Source organism: Colletes latitarsis, chromosome 7 (assembly GCF_051014445.1).
Source record: "Colletes latitarsis isolate SP2378_abdomen chromosome 7, iyColLati1, whole genome shotgun sequence".
Lineage (NCBI taxonomy): Eukaryota > Metazoa > Arthropoda > Insecta > Hymenoptera > Colletidae > Colletes > Colletes latitarsis.
In genome coordinates, this window is record NC_135140.1 from 2,955,502 (window position 1) to 2,974,646 (window position 19,145).

The 19,145-nt window shown below is 28.7% G+C and overlaps 4 protein-coding genes across 12 annotated transcripts; 2 read left to right on the top strand and 2 right to left on the bottom strand.

Moving 5' to 3' along the window:
- LOC143343751 (PSME3-interacting protein) lies at positions 1-2,533 on the top strand. 7 transcript variants are annotated; one of them, XM_076768958.1, is made up of 7 exons: positions 6-153; positions 552-637; positions 1,064-1,166; positions 1,298-1,396; positions 1,469-1,688; positions 1,876-1,943; positions 2,090-2,533. In XM_076768958.1, exons 3-7 carry the CDS (start codon positions 1,070-1,072, stop codon positions 2,431-2,433), a joined length of 828 nt encoding a protein of 275 aa, XP_076625073.1. In that variant the 5' UTR covers positions 6-153; positions 552-637; positions 1,064-1,069; the 3' UTR covers positions 2,434-2,533. The 7 variants fall into 7 exon arrangements, with proteins under 7 accessions (XP_076625072.1, XP_076625076.1, XP_076625075.1 ...); XM_076768959.1 differs by having other exon boundaries at positions 43-60; XM_076768957.1 differs by having other exon boundaries at positions 1-637.
- A 278-nt stretch (positions 2,534-2,811) lies between these two features.
- On the bottom strand, positions 2,812-5,759 carry LOC143343750 (uncharacterized). 3 transcript variants are annotated; one of them, XM_076768956.1, is made up of 3 exons: positions 5,559-5,759; positions 5,063-5,291; positions 2,812-4,879 (listed from the first exon to the last, which is right to left on the bottom strand). In XM_076768956.1, the coding sequence occupies exons 2-3, from the start codon at positions 5,165-5,167 to the stop codon at positions 3,536-3,538; spliced, it is 1,449 nt and encodes a 482-aa protein (XP_076625071.1). In that variant the 5' UTR covers positions 5,168-5,291; positions 5,559-5,759; the 3' UTR covers positions 2,812-3,535. The 3 variants fall into 3 exon arrangements, with proteins under 3 accessions (XP_076625071.1, XP_076625069.1, XP_076625068.1); XM_076768954.1 differs by having other exon boundaries at positions 5,063-5,354; XM_076768953.1 differs by having other exon boundaries at positions 5,063-5,759.
- A 1,059-nt stretch (positions 5,760-6,818) lies between these two features.
- LOC143343527 (cyclin-dependent kinases regulatory subunit) lies at positions 6,819-15,395 on the top strand. Its single transcript, XM_076768504.1, has 4 exons — positions 6,819-6,946; positions 7,100-7,293; positions 7,628-7,755; positions 14,853-15,395. The coding sequence occupies exons 2-4, from the start codon at positions 7,235-7,237 to the stop codon at positions 14,951-14,953; spliced, it is 288 nt and encodes a 95-aa protein (XP_076624619.1). The 5' UTR covers positions 6,819-6,946; positions 7,100-7,234; the 3' UTR covers positions 14,954-15,395.
- Positions 15,396-15,668: 273 nt separating this feature from the next.
- Positions 15,669-17,208, bottom strand: LOC143343525 (cytochrome c oxidase subunit 5B, mitochondrial). Its single transcript, XM_076768503.1, has 3 exons — positions 16,835-17,208; positions 16,602-16,675; positions 15,669-15,938 (listed from the first exon to the last, which is right to left on the bottom strand). The coding sequence occupies exons 1-3, from the start codon at positions 16,917-16,919 to the stop codon at positions 15,729-15,731; spliced, it is 369 nt and encodes a 122-aa protein (XP_076624618.1). The 5' UTR covers positions 16,920-17,208; the 3' UTR covers positions 15,669-15,728.
- Positions 17,209-19,145: the final 1,937 nt, after the last annotated feature.

The following is a 19,145-nucleotide window of genomic DNA, read 5'->3' on the forward strand; positions in this document are numbered from 1 at the left end:
GCATATAGTCATAGTTCGGTAACTTCTGGCAATCTGCAAAGTGTCTGAAGTATCGTTTTCGTAAGATACGTTTATAAGACATTGTAAAGAGTTATTTCACTTTAAATGATTATAAATACAATTGTATCGAACAATTGGTTTGCTCATGATTAAGTATTTAATGTTTTACTCTACATTTGTAATCATTCAAATTTATATCTGGAATTTAACCTCGCAATAGTGCAGATAATACTAAATATTCGTTTTTGATCTCTGATTTAGAAACATTAATTTTATCTATACAGTAAAAAGACTTTAACTAATTCGAAAAATTATCAGTATTAATAAATTACTGCCCATTAATAAATTAAAAACAAAAATTTTCGTGTATGGATTAAGGATACCACAAATAATACTGTATAGATGATGTTAACAATAAAGTTGACTTAATTTTGAGGACATACAATTTTAAAGTACTAAATATAAAGCTTAAAAAGTGTTTATAACAATTTTGAATATTAAGATAGGAGAGAATAATTCGTTATAAATGTTAAACATTTCTAAAATTAAAGACCTTGAAAAAAGTGCTTAAGAAAACCTTTGTGTTATTGTATACTCGTATCTGTCACATCATTTCTTATTCTTAAAGATAACATTGGTAAGTTTTTTTTTTTAATATTGAATATCGTACGTGTATATTTGTATTATACAGTGTATATTATGCAACAATTATGCAATATATGGTATTACTTATTATATAGGCAATTTTTAATACTAACCTCTTTCATTTCCAGTTCTTAATGACTGCATATACATACATAAACTTCTTTAAAATCTTATACTTTGTTTGATATTAATTATTTTACGTTGATAATAATATAAACACAAACAGCAATAAACAAATGAAATTTATTGTCAAATATAGTTAGATGTATTATAAATATCATATTTATCTTTTATGTGGTATTTAAATAAATAGTATTAGTTCTAAATATAATTGGGAATCGATAATTATTATTACTTAAAATGTTTTAGTTTCTCAAAGAATTTACAGTTTAAGTTTATAAATATATATCGTTTCTAGTTCAAAATGAGCTCAGGATTTATATCAGAAGCTGAAATTGCAGAACAACGAAGGATACGACAACAAGAATGGGAACGTGTTCGAACGGCAGATCAACCATTAGGTTATTATTATTTATTTTACTCTATGATACATATCCTTCACTATTTACTTAGAAAATGTTATAGTTATACTGTTTGAAAATATAATTTCACATAATTAATTGTTATTAAATACATTTTCTAATTTTTGTAGAAGCTCCAGAAGAATCGTATGATCCAAGATCTTTGTACGAACGACTGCAAGAACAAAAAACTAAAAGAGATGCAGAATATGAAGAAGCACATAAACTAAGTAAGTTAATAATACAGAAATACAGTTATACTTATGTTTCTTTGTTTTAAACAATAATTTTTCTTATTTTAGAAAATATGATAAAAGGTTTAGATGATGACGAGGTAGAATTCTTGGATTTAGTAGATAGAACTAAATTGGAAGAAGAACGTAAAAAGAATCTTGAAGAAGAAAAAGAAATGCGTGATTTTAAAGCAGCTGTTGCATCATTACAAGAAAAATCATTGAATGAAAAATTAAAGCAAGAATTAAAAAATCCTCAAATTATAAATAAAAATGTTTCTTCTGGAAGGTAATATTTTTTTATATTTCTAATTATAATTTTCTTACGATTATATAGTAAAGAAAAAGTAAATTTACACAGAAATTTATAGTTATATTTTATTTATAATTATAATAATTTATAATTTTATTTTATAATTATGAATTTGCTATTATTGTGTAGTTTAGAATGTTGGAAATTAAATTTTATATTTCAGTGGTCGTACATCGCAGTTAAAATTATTGGCTGGTGTTGTAGTCAAGCGTTCTGAAAAGCAAAAACAGGGTAAGAGTATATTCTATTTTTCTTACATTGAATCTTCTATAATATTGTAAATCATTAATTAATAATGAAAATTAAATTATATTGCAACCCATCAGAATTTAGAAATATTTTTTTGTCTCGATATAATTTCAATGTTATGTGTCTAGGTGATGTTATACAGGGTGTTAAGAGAAAGTTATCAACCGATGATAGTAAAGATGTACTAGAAAACGAAGACTGTCAAGTAAATGAGCAGAAAGTAACAGAAAATGTTGAATCTGAAGTTAATTTACTTAATAATGTCCCTTTAGAGAGTAAGACCATAATGAATGAAATTGGAGGAATGAAATGTATTGGAATACTCCCTGGACTCGGTTCTTATGAAGATTCTAGTGATAGTGATTGTAGTTCAGATACAGATCAAGATTCAGAACCAAATCATCCCAAATATGATTTTTTAGGACGCGAAGTAAAAATTGTACAAGAAGAAATTATAAAAGAAAAAAGCTGAATACGTAATAGTTGTAAACGCTTTTTTATTACATTGTAAATTACCTTTTTGTTTTACAATTTACTATAATTGTAAAATATAAATATATTTTCTGCAACTATTTTTTAAGATTTTATGTTCATTTCATATTATAAGTAACTATTAAAATTGTTAAGTATATCTCTTATGAAACTTTAGAAAAAGTGTTTTATATTGTATGATACATTTTTTTTTTATGTTCCAAAAATTTGGTGTATTATTATAATTCATTGAAAATGTCTTAGGTTTGTTTCAATTTTGCATATACCAAAATTTTAGATTTCATCAAGTACAATAAATTCAAAACTAATTCTTCATCAATTTATTATTGTAACTAGAAATATATGTTTTTAAGTGGACTCTAGAAATATGAATTTAATGAGGAATGTTTTTAGTTGAAATCAGCTCATTTAATTATTACATTTTATAGACGTTTGTACTCTTAAGTACTATGTGATCATTTTTTGCAAAAAAAAGGCTAAAGTTTATAAGTTTTTGAAAACTTACACAATTACAATATCTTGAAACAACTGTCAGCATATAGTATTGCTAATATTAAAAAAATAATTTCTATTGTCATAATAATTTATTTATAACTTGTATAGTATTGTAATATATGTATACGATATAAATTTCTTATAGATTATAAACATTATTTTATGGCAAGATATGTTAATAAAATGATAACATTTATATTAATTTATAGTTCAAGAAAACAACATGGAATTTAATACGATATTATAGTTCTTAGTACAAAATTTTATTTCCATTTTTTTAGAACTATATGAAGATCAGATTATTCTTGTATTGAAATTTGTGAGATATCTAAATAAAACGGCTATACTTCGACGTGTTTGAACTGTGTTTTTTAACAGATTTAGGAACAATTTTTACTACTATAATAATTAATAAAAATGAATACATCATTGTATTTTCTGATCGGGAACTTGGTCGAACATCCTAAATATTATAATTTATTCATGGATTTAAATATAATAAATTTACTGAAATATATTACAGAATAAACACTGTTTAATATTGTTGTAGAAAATTAAAAATTACATTTTCATATATTAATTTAATGTTAACTTAATAGTGAATTTATCCATTCATCATTTATATCTTCAGAAACGCTATAATCACTACTTAAAAAATCTTCTAAGACGGTATCTATATTGACACTAGTATTTATTTCTGAAGATGTTATAGTTTCTTGACTTGATAAATTACTGATTATTCCAGAGTTGTTACTATTATTTGACATGAAATTTTCATTTGAAATTTCATTCTTTGCACAATTTGTGAAGTCATTTCCTACATCTTTTATTGCTGGATTTAACTTCATATTAATAGAATCCATACTATTATTATTTGTATTAATGGAATTATTTGAGTCAACTTTTTTCTTAATGGCACTAAAACTGAATTTTGCATAATGTTTACCACTAGTTACATTTCGTATTCGTGATACACTTTTCACTTCTGAAATACTTGATTTTGTATTGACTATACCTTCGGCAGTATTGTTTTTATAATCAGTTTGTTGTATGCTAGATGTTACTGTTTTAGGAATTGTTGTACTCGCAGGAATTTCAAAAGATAATGTTATAGGGGGTAAACCATCTATTTCCATCTTAGTTACACTCAAATTCGATTTTGTTATTGCTACTTCATTATTATGTTGAATATTTTCAGATGGCACTGAATTTACTAATTTTTCAGATTCTATTAAATTGTTACCATTTGTTAAAGATATTAATTTTTCTTCTGCACTATCTGCTGACTTATTAACAGTTGAAACCTTTTTATCTAAGTCTTCATGAATAGAATTTTGATTCTTTGTTATAACATTAGAAATATCAATACTTGTTTTTTCAATACTTCTTATCTTAGGAATTCCTCTTACATTGCTATTACATTGAATATTTTGTGTACAAAAATCTTTATCGTCTTTGATGTGTGAGTCTACTGAATTTATAAATTCATTTTCAATTTTTATATTCTTTGCGTTACTATTAAATAATTGCAAATTGTTGGCATTTATATTTGAACAAATAGTAGCTTCTTTACTTAAAATATTATTATCTGTATTACAATGCTCCGTATTGTTCTTATGTGACAGTATATAAGAATCTTTATCATCCAAAGTTTGTAAATCACAAGCTTTTGTTTCTATTGTATTTGAACTATTATTTATATTATCGATACTTTTTAAATGATTTGTATCTAAAATAGAACTAGAAATACATTTATTTGACGTGTCTTTAGGACATGTTGTAGTGGTACTATATAATGCTGGTTTTGCTGATGTTGCAACAGCTTCTTTTAATTTTGACGTTGACTTATAATCATCCCAATAGCAAGACCATATTTTTCCCACTACTCTTTGACAAATTACAAAATCTTCATAGCCAAAAGGCCATATACACTGAAATAGAAAATAAATACACTAATTATTTAGTATAAATTTGTGGTATAAAAAATTATTTATAACATGAGACTATATTGAATCTTCAAAGATATTTTTGTTGTTGTATGAGGTTATATCATTAAATAATATGATGTTATATCAACATAAAAGAAAATATGAATATTTCATACAAACATTTACCTTTTCTTCTTCACATACCCGGACACCTTCTTGTAAATTAATTTGCAGTAATTTTACTTTTTTTTTTACGCCGTTTTTTAAACAAATTGGGCATAAATCTTGCATTTTTCAAAAATTACTAAATAGCAAAATTTATTAATTTCACGAGTTTGAATATTTTCAACTTTTAAATAATTGCTTTTTTGCGTAAAAGTCAATGTTTCAAGCAATATGTAGTACGTACAATCTCCTGCACACACAGGATATCGTGTAAACAAAATCATATAACGGGTCTGAACGAAATGGTAAGGGACTATGTTTCAAACATGTAAATACAAATATTACAAAATTTATCCATTGTATAAGTTATTATTTATACATGCAAATATCAATATACCATTTTACACTCTTACAGTGTAAGAGATTAATAAGAGAAAATTGTAATGAAATCGAGGAACCGAAAAAATTATTGATAAATGTAAATAAACGTATCGGTATTTTCATATAGAGGTCATACCGGTATGTGTATATTTTGGTTTCTATAAGAATCATGAAGCTATAACCGAAACATAATGGTAAAATACCGGTATTTCGTATATTAATATATGTAAGTCCTTGGTTTCATTTGATGATTCTATTGATCCACAATGTTTTAGTAAAAATTCTGGATCTGTTACGCATCGTATATCGTATCTACGGTACGCTCCTAATAGTCCTGCTCAGAGACGAACAAACTATCATTCTTTCACGAGAAGGCACAGGGGCGTGTTTACATCCCCACGAACAATACCTGTATAACAGCGAACTGCAACAGAAGTCGCTTCTGTTTTTTTCAATTTCCAATTTTTCCTTGTTAGAATCGAGTTTCCAATTTGTCTTAGCAAAAATCGCAGCTGGTTAAGCTGCTTACCTGTTTTCATTTACCAAACATTTATTTCTCAATTAACCCTTTGCGAGTAAGACCATTTTGCACATTATTCTAAAACATTTGTGGTATTCGTTTTCAATGCGATTTAAGTAAGCATATAATGTATAAGATTTCATTTAAGTTTTTCTTTTCTAGAGAAGATAGAGAAAAAGTTTATTTAATTTTTTTTACATAAAATTGAATTCTTCCCAAGATTTATATGAAACATTTAAAAGATCTTTTGTAAATTACGCCTATGTATCGGAACAACTATAAAACAAGAGGTATATTCATTATTATCCATGGTCTGATTATAGTCAAAGTCTAACCGGACTTTGAAATGAGAACATAAAACTTAAATGTAAAGTTCCATTTAAATTCATTCAGCCATTTATACTCAAACGTATTAATAATATACATATGTACGCTCATACATAAGAATAATAAAAAAAAAAATTTTTTTTTTTTTTTTCAATAATTAAAATGTGATCAGGGGGTCTTAAAACGTGTATTTCCGTAAAATAAATTTTACAAAATTTTTTTTCATTATGGGTACTTTGCTTATGTGCGTCTATACATAGGTCGGAAAGTAAAAATGCCTGGGCAGTCGAGAATCACGGCTTGAGATTCCAAATCGTATGCCGTAGACGGGAGGTCGGATTTCAGTTGTTAAGAGCGAGAAGGCAAATGTGAGCCTTTCTCTCTCGACTCCCACGAGACAGTCCGAAATTACTTCGGGCAGCTTCGGAATAATCGAGAAAGAGGACATGTGTCAGTTTGCCTTTGTTGACTTTCCGAAACTCTACGAGCTCACGTACGCGTGATCTGGTATGTGTGAGTAGGGCACCGGGTGCTGAATCTAGCATCTTTGCAGAAGTGGGGATGTAAACACGCTGTGCTTTCTTCTCGTGGAACGTGGAACAAGGACGATAGTAATTCCTTCGTAAGCAGTTAAACACGTGTGTTTATTTAATCGTGCATTGAACGGACTATTATAGGTACGTTTACGTATCAAATTTTTTCTAACTCTTTTGTATTTGATTTAAACAAAACTGTAAGAGGGCGCACTGATTTTTTAAAAGGCGCGAAGTCCTCTTATTACTTGTTACCGCTCTTTAATAAAATTTAATACTTGTCAAATCTGTTTGCAGACGATTACATATGTGTTTTTTATATATTGTCAAAAGTAAGGCAAAATTGGTTATTGTATGCCTACATAATTGCTACGAAAACAATTAAAGAAAAAAAAAATAAAATTAACAAATGTTTACATTTTGGGATTCAATATGCCAATTGATCAAATACAGTATTCTGAAAAATACAGCGATGATAAGTATGAATATAGGTTTGTATAAAAATATAGTTAATTGTTATTAAAATGTTAGATAAATAATTAATATATTGATTAAAAGTTAGAATAGTGTAATAATTTTTTACGAATACTGATCTTAATGTGTATATACTTCACTTTTCTTTAATGTGTACACATAAAATTTAAATAACTAATGTGTAAACTATGTATAACCAAATTTAATATAATCTATCCATGTTACAAATAATTTGTGTAATGTAAAGATATAAGTAATTATTATTGTATTGTTCGACACATGAGTTAGAATTTTATATAATATTATTGTGACAAGAATGAAAATTTTATTTAAATCGCTGCTTGTTCATAGGCATGTTATTCTGCCAATTGATTTAGCGAGGCATGTTCCAAAAACTCATCTTATGTCGGAAACTGAATGGAGAAACTTAGGAGTTCAACAAAGTCCTGGTTGGGTCCATTACATGATGCATGTACCAGGTATACAATTCAAGAGTATTCTTTTTCATATTCTAATTATCAAATGCTAAAAATTTGATACAAATGTTTTATTTTCATATACAATGGGCCACAAAATTATTCGCTCGGTCGTTAATGCGGCAAAGGTAAATGAAATAATCAGACAGCGAAGGATTATTTAAAGCTTTTTTATTTGGATATACATGACTTAGAGTTCGATGTAACAAAATCGTAAAAAAAATTGAAAAGTTTTAATTTATAATTGTAAAAATACACAAAATTATTCGCTCATTTTATATTAATTACTATTTTAACGAAATTAATATTTAGTGGGATACTCCTTCTGTTTTATAACTTCCGCAAGTCTTTTTAGCATTGATCACACTATTGTTTTTAAATAATTAATGCCAATTTTTTGCCATTCCTCTTGTAATCTGTTTTGTAGTTCAGTTTTATTTGTAATTGAGTGTTTATGTATTTTAATATCTAATATATTCCATACCATCTCGATAGGATTTAAATCCGAGGACCGAGGTGGAGTTTTCATTACTTTCGGGCAATTGTGTAACAACCATTCTTGCACTAATCTCGATTATGTTTGTATCCCCATCTTTTGAGCACTTTGTTTTAAATTTTCTTTTAAAATGTTTAAATACATTAGTTTGTCCATTGTATCTGTAATAATCTACAGTTTACCCACACCATGATAACTAATACAATCCCAAATCATTCTATGATCGTCCCGTGCTTAACAGTACTATGCAGGTTCTTGGGAACCAATTCCGCGTTTGGTTTTTGCCAAACTTGCTTTTGCGTTTGCTTTCGTCGCAAAATATGGCATTATGCCAAAATTCAGGAAACTTTGAAATATACAGTGAGTCGCGAAAGTCTTCGCACACCTCCTACAATAATTGTTTGATTACAAATGCTGTGCCGCTTTTTCTCCATATTTTGCCTCTTCCATCCGCTACAAGAATATTATACTTACTTTCATCAGTGAATAATACTCTTTCCCAAAATTGTATATTCTTATTTTCATATTTTTTTGCAAATTCAATTCTCTTAGAATGGTTGATGTCACTGACTAAGGATTTCCTCCGCTGCATATGACCATGATATCCAGATTTTCTTAAAATTCTTCGAATATTTTCAAGGTGTACTGTTTTCCTAAAATCATTTTTTACTTCTGCGGCTATTTTTGGAACACTAACTTTTGGATTTTGACAAATAATTTGCAGTATAGATTGAACATCTCTATTACTTAGGATTTTAGAACGACCACTGTGTTTTATTTTCATATTTACCCGTTATTTTGAATTTTTTTATTATGTACTGAATAGTAGAATGTTTTTTGCTCACAATGTTAGCAATTTCACATAGAGATTTCTTCTCCTTATACAATTTAACAATTAATTCCTGCATTTCAATGCTTGTTTTTCTCTTAGAAGCACTCATTATAGCTAAATGATTGTTAGACATCTTTCAATTGAATCACATCATGACAATGTAACAAAACATTGTCGGGGAAGCCCAGGTATTATGTTTCAAAAATTTACTAGATTTATTAGATTTACTACCTTCGTATTTTAGTGTACGAATAATTTTGTGACATACAGATTTCGTTTTTTCTTCATTGTATAAAATATTCTTTAAAAAAAACAATAAATTTTTATGTAGTTTAATTAATAATGTCATACATAATAATAAATGAATATAATATTATACGAAATTGTTGCTTATTTTCTTTAAAATTATTATTTTAGGGGGTGTACGAAGACTTTCGTGACTAATTGTAGTTTTTCGCGAATTCTATTCTTTGTTTTCTGTTAATTTCGCTTACATAAGGTTTTTTCCTTGCTATGCGGCCGTTGTACTCATTTTTCCGTAGTATTCTTCTAACTGTTTCGTGGAAAAAACTTCTTTTTCAGCAAAACAAATTTCCTGATTCCTCTAATGGATTTCCCATTTCTCCGATGAAAAATAATAATTTTTCTAACTTCCAGACTTGTTTTTTTACTTTTTCCACCTATGATAATGAAGTGTTAAAACGAGAAGCTATAATTAAAAATTAATGCTTCCTGGCTGCTTATCTACGTTATACTATTTTCAACGATAGACAGAAACAAATGCTCATCAAATTTATAGATTACATTTGTTTTAGTTGGTTCGTAGCGTAAGCGAATAATTTTGTGACATGAAAAAGCATAAAGATTTGTTATAACTCATTTTTTTCAATTATAAATCAAAACTTTTCAATTTTACTTTACGATTTTCTTACATTGAACACTAAGTTATGTATATCCAAATAAAAAAACATTAAAAAATCCTTCGCTGCCTGATTATTTCGTTCATCTTTGCCTCATTATTGATTGAGCGAATAATTTTGTGAACCACTGTACGTTTTAATTGAATAAAAATAAATATTGCTTATTATATTAATACGGATATAAAAGAATGGTTTAAAAAATTTATAATGTTTATTCATTGCAAAAATAAAAAAATGGTTTTCTTTATATTAATCGTGTATAAATATAAAGTTTCCGTACTAATAGTTTTAAATATTTTTAATTATTTGATTATGATGCAGATATTAAATATATACAGGGTGTTCGGCCACCCCTGGGAAAAATTTTAATGGGAGATTCTGGAGGCCAAAATAAGACGAAAATCAAGAATACTAATTCGTTGATGGAGGCTTCGTTAAAAAGTTATTAACGTTTAAAGTTCCGCCCGTACTGAATTTTTTTCTAGAAAGTATGCAGGATATCGGGGGTATGTCTAATGACCAAAAATGATTGTAATTGACCCTTGCAACCGAAAATAATTTTTTTAGAATGATTTGAAATTTTTTTTTTCGTCAAAAAATTTAGAAACCTATCACCCTGTCGATTTTTCTTAAAAATTTGGTTTTCATTTTTATTAAATTTGTTTGACGCTCTACAGAAAAATTGTCTAATACCTTTTTATAGGTACCAATGGACTCTGTTTCAGAAAAAAATTTCAATGATACCTTTACTACTGTAGGAGTTATGGCCGTTTGAAAATTGGACCAGTTTTAAGGGGTTTTTCTCACTTTACGATGTCAAGAAACAACTTATTCAATATTGTTAGAATTTCTACATATTCTCCACTAAAATACGCGTTGTTTATATTTTGGAAAATTAAAATCCTCCTATCCGTTCAGGAGTTAAGACATTTTAAATATTCGCATTAAATTTCAGGGAAGTATTTCTGACCTCACATTAGATTTTCGGTAAAGAATTTTTTTCTCGAATGTGCGTAGGATTTCGGGGGTATGTCTATTCACCAAAAATGCTTATAATTGACTCCTGTAACTAAATATAATTTTTTTAGTATGATATGATATTTTTTAATATCGTCTAAAAATTTTAGTACCTACTCGAATTTTTTTCTCGAAAATGGGTAGGATTTCAGGGGTATGTGTATTCATAAAAAATGATTGTAATTGAGCCTCGCAACCAAAAATAATTTTTTCAGTATGATTTGAAATTTTTTAATGTAATTTTTTAATAACTTTTTAACGAAGCCTCAGTCAAGAAATTGATATTCTTGATTTTCGTCTTATTTTGGCCTCTAGAATCTCCCAGTAAAATTTTTCCCAGGGATGGTCGAACACCCTGTATAGATTGAAAACAGTTATTATATTAATTTCAGTTATGAAATAGTTATAAGAACCAAAATGACGGTGTACTGATTATGAATAAAAAAAATATTATGATTTATAACCATGGTTCTAAAATGATTCTAAAGTGTTCTTATGTCAATTATGAATTGTTTTTGTATTCTGCATGCTCTAAAAAATATGTATATCAATTTTTGTAAAATTTTGTATCGGATGATTATTGGTATTAAATTAATGTCCATTGGGTATTTTTAATTCATATTTGTTTTATTAATATTAATACTTTGTCACTATATCTTATACAATAAAAAATAAATAAATTATACATAACTTTATGCTTATACAATAAGTATATATCAACAAATTTATTTATTTATTTATTAAAAATAGATAAAGTTATAAAATCAATATATGTATAACAAAATCATTTCATAATTAATATAGAACATAGAATCGTTTCAGAACTAATATAGAACTGTTTCAAAACCAATATGGAATGAATATAATAATAGTTTTGTAGAACCATGACCATAACCAATATAAACTACAATTTTTGACTTGTCAAAGTGTTGTTCCTCTTCGAAGGGAACAAGTTGGATTAATATAAAGTTGAAAAAAAATAGGTTTCTACAATATTTATGTAGTAAATTTATGATTAATAATATAATATAGAGAAAATAAAAAATATAAGAAATCAGTCTCAGTGTCTCGTAACAAATATAAGTATTAAAATGATCTATTTTAATATTTACAACATTAAAAAATTTGTCAACACATGTAATATATTAAAAAACTAATTCACTTATATTTATGAAATTCTCTGAAGCAAGGAGTTAAACACAAGCCAGGTTTTGATGGACAATCTGAACAGTGATAAATCGTATCCAATCTAATATTTTTTTTATCATTACATAATTTACATCTTCTCCTCATAATTCTGTTGTTTGCTCCTTTGGGAAGTAACTCTGGTAAATGTACTTTAAATTGCGGTGTAAATGATGGAATATTTTGATCTGGTGGGGGCAATAATGTTGAAACAATTTCAAACTGAAAATCATGCAAATCTTTTTTTATGGTACCGCAATATTTATTATAAAGAATGTGAGCATTATTGAGCATTATATGCATTGTATGTATGCCCAGTTTTTTATACCACTGTAGAGTTTTATGTGTTAAAGGATAATATGATAGCATCTGATCTTGTCTATCAACTTTCTGCATATGTTTATTATACTCTATAATAAGTTTAGGTTTCTTCTTCTCCTCTCCCTGTTTATTTTTAACATTCACAAGTTCTCCTCCAAACTCACTTGATATGCTATAAGTATTCTTTCTGTCTTTCCATTTACAGCAACAAACTCCTTGTTTGTTATACTTATATACAAATTCTCCTATTTGTAATTTTTTCTGTATTACCTCTGGTGGATTACCTAGCTTCTTTGGTTGTAAACTTCCTGTACAATAGGTTTTATTTATAAGAAGATCGTTAATTAATGACACGCTACTATAATAATTGTCCATAAAAATTGCATGGCCTTTCCCTGTCTTCCCACTTAATAATTTGTCAACAATCGTTTCGATATGATTCATATCTCCTGCATTTTCATTGCTTGTACTCCCATGTACGTGTAATTTATTAATTATACCAGACGGTTCGGACAAAGTATGTAATTTTATACCATATTTATGTTTCTTATTTATCGTATAATTTCTGGAATTTATTTGCCCTCCCCATAGAACCACACTTTCTTCTATCAAAAGTTCCCTAAAAGGACTATAAATTTTATCCATGTTTTGATTGAAATAATCAATTATAGTAGTTACTTTACTTAAATTATCATCAGAGTGTTGTAACCGATCAAAATGAAGACATCTTAAAAGCAATAAGAATCGGTCACGACCCATAAATTTTCCAAAAGGTAAATTGAACAAATAATGTTTCCTCCAACAATCATTCATGCGATTTATTCTGATGAGTCCCATCAAAAATAGTATTCCAAGGAAGATTTTTATTTCATCTACAGTAGTGTCTTTCCAGTCAGAAATTCTTGCTCTTTCTCCACAATCTTGCAAAAATACAATTTCTGCATATGCGTTAGTTTCTGCCACTAATAGTTCTAAAAATGTTGATGTAAAAAAGAGGGAAAAGTAAGAAAAAGGTGTCTGTTCTTGCACTATTTCCTTTAATCCAGGATTTCCAATAAATTGTATGCAACTTCTTTGTGGTGGGTCATCTGACCATTCTTCGATGCCTAATGCAATTTCAGCAAGAAAATGAAATTCATCTTTACCAGAATTACCGTCTTCTTCGATCGAATCTTCAGAGATTAATACATGTTCATCTTCAGAAAAGTTACCTTCTTCTGATTCTCTTTTAATTTCGTCCTGAGAATAGACTTTGCTATCATTTGATAACTTTCTTTTTTTTATATTTAGTTGAGAAGCACACATAAAATGTTTATCGTCAAAAGACATCTTCTGAAATGTCAATACATAGTACAGACATTAACGCTTAAATTTTTGAAATAATCTTAAAAATTTTACAATTATATTTCAAAATAAAATTTAACTGTTAAACAATTAATAGAATAAACAATAACATCCATAATTAAAAAACAAAATTATTTATAATCGTAAATTTTAATTTTAAATAGTAATCAAATTGTGACAACATGCAAATTGTGTAAAACCATAAATTTAAAACTTGCATATATTAAAATTTAAAATATTGCATAATTATAAAATTTAGAAATGGATTAAAATTTACAACTTTCCAGAAGAAATTGTTTAAATTTAAATAATTTTCAATTGAAACGTTAAAAAATGATTTATAAAACGTTTTATAAAATTATAATTAGTCAATCAATTTTAAACTTCTAAAATAATGTTCAATTAATAGATCAAACAATCGTATGCTTACCAACAGTAATATTGTTATAGTACAATAACACGGAAACACCGTTGTTAAGTTTTTTTTATCACTTGAAACGGTAATTGACATAAATAATATTTATTTATAAACATGTCTAAACTCGAATAAATATAGAAAAGAAAAATTTGTTTAATGATATTTTACATGGAGAGTCAGCAATTTTGCCGGAAAAAATCATTAAGAATTTAACATGTAACTAAATCTGTATGTAAAATATTTTTTTCCTCAAATGGAATATTACAGTATTACGTGTAACTATAATACAAGCTCTTTTCATGGCGGGCGGTACCCCTTCTCTTTCATGGATAGTAAGGGCAGTGCTCAACGCCTCCAGGGCGTTGCCCGCCCAGCGCAATTAACAAATTTCCGTAAAACACATTTTATAGCAATCTATTAAATAAATTTGTAAAACATAATAATAATCACTTCAATTTGATTTCAATATACATAGTCTATTATGATATACTATTAAATACGGAAATATATCGTAATATGTTTAAAATTGTATTAATTATATTATAATTAAACATAAATTATTTTTAGAACCTCATGTACTACTGTTTCGTAGACCAAGGACCGACATTCTAACAACTACGAGAACCACATCTTTTCGAAGATTGTACCAAGGTGTAAATTGTATTTAAAATTAATTTATAAATAAATAATCTATAATAAACTTTGACCAGGTTTAAGGTACATATTATTAGAGTGTATCGATAAAATATATATTTACAAACTGTAATAAAGTATCAATGAAAGATAGATACACAAATGACACATAAGTATAGACTTGTACAAAATTTATATTATTATCAGCACAATCATAAAACATCGATACAATTATTTACTGAATAAAGAAAGTCATTAATACGGGAATTTAATAAAGAAATATCACATGTGTCGCTGATTATTTATATTTATTATATATATTACAGATTAATTTTACAAAATTTTTCTCAGAAAATCATCATCTTTTGATAGCTTTACTCAAACGAGATATTATATCTATTACAAGAAAATAAATAAATAAATTCCATTCTGTTTTTGAATTAGTTTCTAATACTTATACAAAGAAAATATTTTAAAACATTTTAAAAGAAAATGACATCTTTTTTTCTGAAAGTCAACACATATGATGAATGTTACTCAAAAGGATTTGCTGAATCTTACAAACGTTTAAGCAAACAGGAATAATAACTGTATTGGATTTTGCTAGAAATAAAAATACATGTAAGATTCGTAAAATTTATTTTTAATTCTCTATTACTGAATTTTTACCAACACTGACATATTAGTTATTTATTAATTTATAAAAGCACAATGATAGGATATGGAAGGGTATAAATAAAAAGCAATCTGTAGTGTTGTATAACATTAATTCTATGTTTTAAATAACTCACTAATTAATCTAAAAAGACATTAAAGAGGTGCTTTTTCAATTAGCTTAAACCAATGACCACACTCGCAACGGCGTGGAGTGCCTTCGTGTAGCCACATCCAATTCACGTGAGAAGCATCTTGTTCACAAACGCATCCAACAATACGACTTTTGAATACGCTAGGTACTAAATTTGGATTTTCTCTTGTGCTGTCAGATGTTATTTCTAAGGCTTTCATATGATATGGATCCTACAATAAAAAATTATATAAATTAGACTATATAATCTTAAGTATTTAATATAAAAGTCTTTACAGAAAATTTTAAAAAACACTGACTAGTTTCTATTGACAACTTTGCTCGTAATACCTTATTTTAAATACACGTAGAATAAACCTTTCAGTTTTTAAAAATTGAAAATACACTTCAACATATGAGAATAAAAATTCATACCATACAGATGCTTGTCTAAACTTCCTTTTAGAAAAAGAAGACTTAATATCTTCTAATTTAAAACAATATCAAATATATATAATAATATTTAAAAAATGAATATTTTTTCTCCACAAGAAATTTTATGTTGCATCAATTTAATGTGTATTAAAACTTTAAAATGAACGATTAACGAATGTTGAACTTTAAAATTAAATTAAAGACAATGCAAAACGTTTTATTATTTTATACACTAAAATTATAGAAAGTTTCTATATTTCATAAATAATATAAAAGTACGATAAAAAGGTGACTGATTAACATTTTAATAGTTTATTTGGTAAGAGATATAGAATATTACTTGATTAATGAAACGATACATTACTTAATTTTATATATTATTGTATCGAATACAACGTATGTTGAATAAGAAAGAACTGTGTTATTATTTCGAATTTTTTTTACACATTATGAAAACTTACAAAATTGCCAGCAGCTGCAGCAAGTAATTCTCGTTTCTCTTGTCCGGTTGCATGATCTAGCGGATCAGTGAAATCTATAACGAAAAATGATTATAAATAGGAATTTTACTTGTACTTAATACAAAAGTACAAATATTATGGAAACAATTGTTCTATCGCATTACGTAATACAAAGGTGTAAAAAGCTAAAGTTTGACGATTTTCTAAACGTAAGAAGACCATCTATAATTTACTTGTATCGTCTCTACGCGCAACAATGTTTCGAGAAAATGTACGTCTACATGTCTGGAAAACAGCACGACCGCGTAACCATGCCATTTTTCAAATTGCGCCGTTAATACGCCGAACCCAAAACGTTCTTTCACGGCACAAACACGTTACACGAAAGAGACTAGAGAATGTCACCCTGATAACGCTTCACCATCGATTGATACAGTGGCGAATTTTCATGATAATTGTGGCGGCGCACCGGTAACACAATTTGCCAAGTTTATAGCGATAAAAGTGCAGGATCTTTGCGTATCACTTCTAATATTGGCATTATTTTTAATTGTATTTTTGTTTTTAAAAGTATAATAAACAAAATTATTAATACTCGTTTCTTGACTTAACCACTTTGATAATCACAGGTCATGTATATTGCATTTTGCATTACCAGTATTGCGTCTCGAATCGGCGGTCTAGGGGAACGAGGAGGTGCGTTGGTACCCATGGAGCGCTGGCCGCTCTGCTCAGCGAAGCGCGCAAAATGAAGAACTCGAAATGCTTCGGTGTAACTTCCACTTTTGTTTATTAAGAGTCAACTCGGAAGATTTACAGACTTGTCGAAATTTTTAATTTCGCTCTGCTCTCTCTCAAGAATTAATCTAACCCTAAATTCTTATTTTTCCCAATAAGGAAACCTCGGTTGCTCCTGCTAAGATGACAGCGACGAACGTTGCTCACCGGAGGGAGGATTGGTCAAGCCAATCCTCAATGTCGTCACCTTGATACCTTTGGCTACAACATTCCCACTCACTTTGCTGTCTAGCGTCCAGGTAGGCCACGCAAGGGTGAGCGAGAACACTGCATTTTTAATAATAATTTTGGGAAAGCCGTCGTCAGCTTCCCAAGCCCTCTGTGTCTCGCAGCTGTACGCCAACGCGGGTTTACGAAATCGTCAATCGATATTGAGGCGAGAAAGAGCTCCAAGGATTCCAAGTCTCGAATGGAGTTTAGAGTGCGGTTAATGACCGTAACGTAATTTACTAAATAAAAAGGTCTCGAAATTTTAATCTTCAAAAATAGTGGAGAAGTTACATCTGTATTATAAACCCACCAATCCTGAACACAGCCGTTAAGAAAGTTTATGACCCTCGACTCTCCCCGGTTTGATTGCCCGCGTTAAATTTCATACAATAGTGTAACGTCCGTGCAGCGTACGTCTCCCCACTCTGGCCCTTTAAAAGGGCCCCTTTTCCCTATATCATGTATAGTTAGTTACTAGATAGTAGGTAACTAGATTATGGAAATCTTCTCACAACACGTTATAACTAGTATGTTCATTCACTAGCAATTATTATATTCAATCGCTAGGTATGATATTTAATTTTATTCATCGTTATAGTTATGCGTTGTTAATTATTATATTCATTTAGGCCTTATAAAAGTATGTAAAAATCAATTAGCCGAGCGTGATAAATAAATTAAGGAATGTTATCTACATCCGGCGTAAGGTGACCGGAGGAGTATGAGAACGCTCCTGGGCGCGAAGTCTCTGCCGGTGATATTCAGGGATACCTGATATGGCTAGTATTGCAAGGAGATCGGAACACAGGGGAAGGTCTCCCACTCCTCTAATTGTCAGTAAATAAAAGGAGCGTCTTCTCCTAATGAAGAATCGTTAATCGGATTTTAGTCAAGTTAGTTAGTTTATTCGTTGCGTTGACAGACATGTCGGTCAGAAGAAGAGAGCCCGGAGAAAGTCGCGATCATTTGTAACGCGAATTTTATATATCAGAGCCGTGCAAGGGCTCCTCTTTTGAATAATAAACCAAAGTATTCCAATTTTAGTGGTGATTAATTAATTCCTTTCCTTAATTTAATTTTCTGGGTGGCAACAGCATTCGTTAAATTTGAACTAGTATCTTTTAATATTCTTTTACTCATAAAATTGAAATGCCAAAGAGAACCCGCTGCTCCGGTCGTCGTCAGCAAAAACGCCGTCTCGATATCCTTTTGAATCGGCTGCAATTACTGCAGTTTTTGCAGTTTTGGATCATGCAATTACTCGGAGATTAGGCTCCACCAATCGAAATCGAGACTTCCGCCGCCAACCCGCAACGCCGCCTTACCGCAGAAGCCGCAGCGTCGCCCCGGAAAAAAATCAAACCAAGTAAGTATAGGGAAATCCTTTTTAACCAATGCCGATGGAATCCCGACGTAACAATAGTATTACATATTACACATGCTAGTCCGTTTGAATTTCGCTCCTAATTTGAATGCAACTACATGATCCTACACTCGATGATGATTAATCGAGCTCCAATTAATCCCCGTTGCAAC

Bases quoted from the DNA above. Each gene is read 5' to 3' on its own strand.
- LOC143343751 (XM_076768957.1), top strand. From the start codon at position 1,070: ATGAGCTCAGGATTTATATCAGAAGCTGAAATTGCAGAACAACGAAGG. The intron at 1,689-1,875 runs GTAATATTTTTT...TTTATATTTCAG, and splicing joins AAAAATGTTTCTTCTGGAAG to TGGTCGTACATCGCAGTTAA. The intron at 1,944-2,089 runs GTAAGAGTATAT...TTATGTGTCTAG, and splicing joins TTCTGAAAAGCAAAAACAGG to GTGATGTTATACAGGGTGTT.
- LOC143343750 (XM_076768956.1), bottom strand. From the start codon at position 5,167: ATGCAAGATTTATGCCCAATTTGTTTAAAAAACGGCGTAAAAAAAAAA. The intron at 4,880-5,062 runs GTAAATGTTTGT...TTTCTATTTCAG, and splicing joins GGGTATGTGAAGAAGAAAAG to TGTATATGGCCTTTTGGCTA.
- LOC143343527 (XM_076768504.1), top strand. From the start codon at position 7,235: ATGCCAATTGATCAAATACAGTATTCTGAAAAATACAGCGATGATAAG. The intron at 7,294-7,627 runs GTTTGTATAAAA...GCTTGTTCATAG, and splicing joins GATGATAAGTATGAATATAG to GCATGTTATTCTGCCAATTG. The intron at 7,756-14,852 runs GTATACAATTCA...AATTATTTTTAG, and splicing joins TTACATGATGCATGTACCAG to AACCTCATGTACTACTGTTT.
- LOC143343525 (XM_076768503.1), bottom strand. From the start codon at position 16,919: ATGGCATGGTTACGCGGTCGTGCTGTTTTCCAGACATGTAGACGTACA. The intron at 16,676-16,834 runs GTAAATTATAGA...TTTTCGTTATAG, and splicing joins TGCGCGTAGAGACGATACAA to ATTTCACTGATCCGCTAGAT. The intron at 15,939-16,601 runs GTAAGTTTTCAT...TTTTTATTGTAG, and splicing joins CTGCAGCTGCTGGCAATTTT to GATCCATATCATATGAAAGC.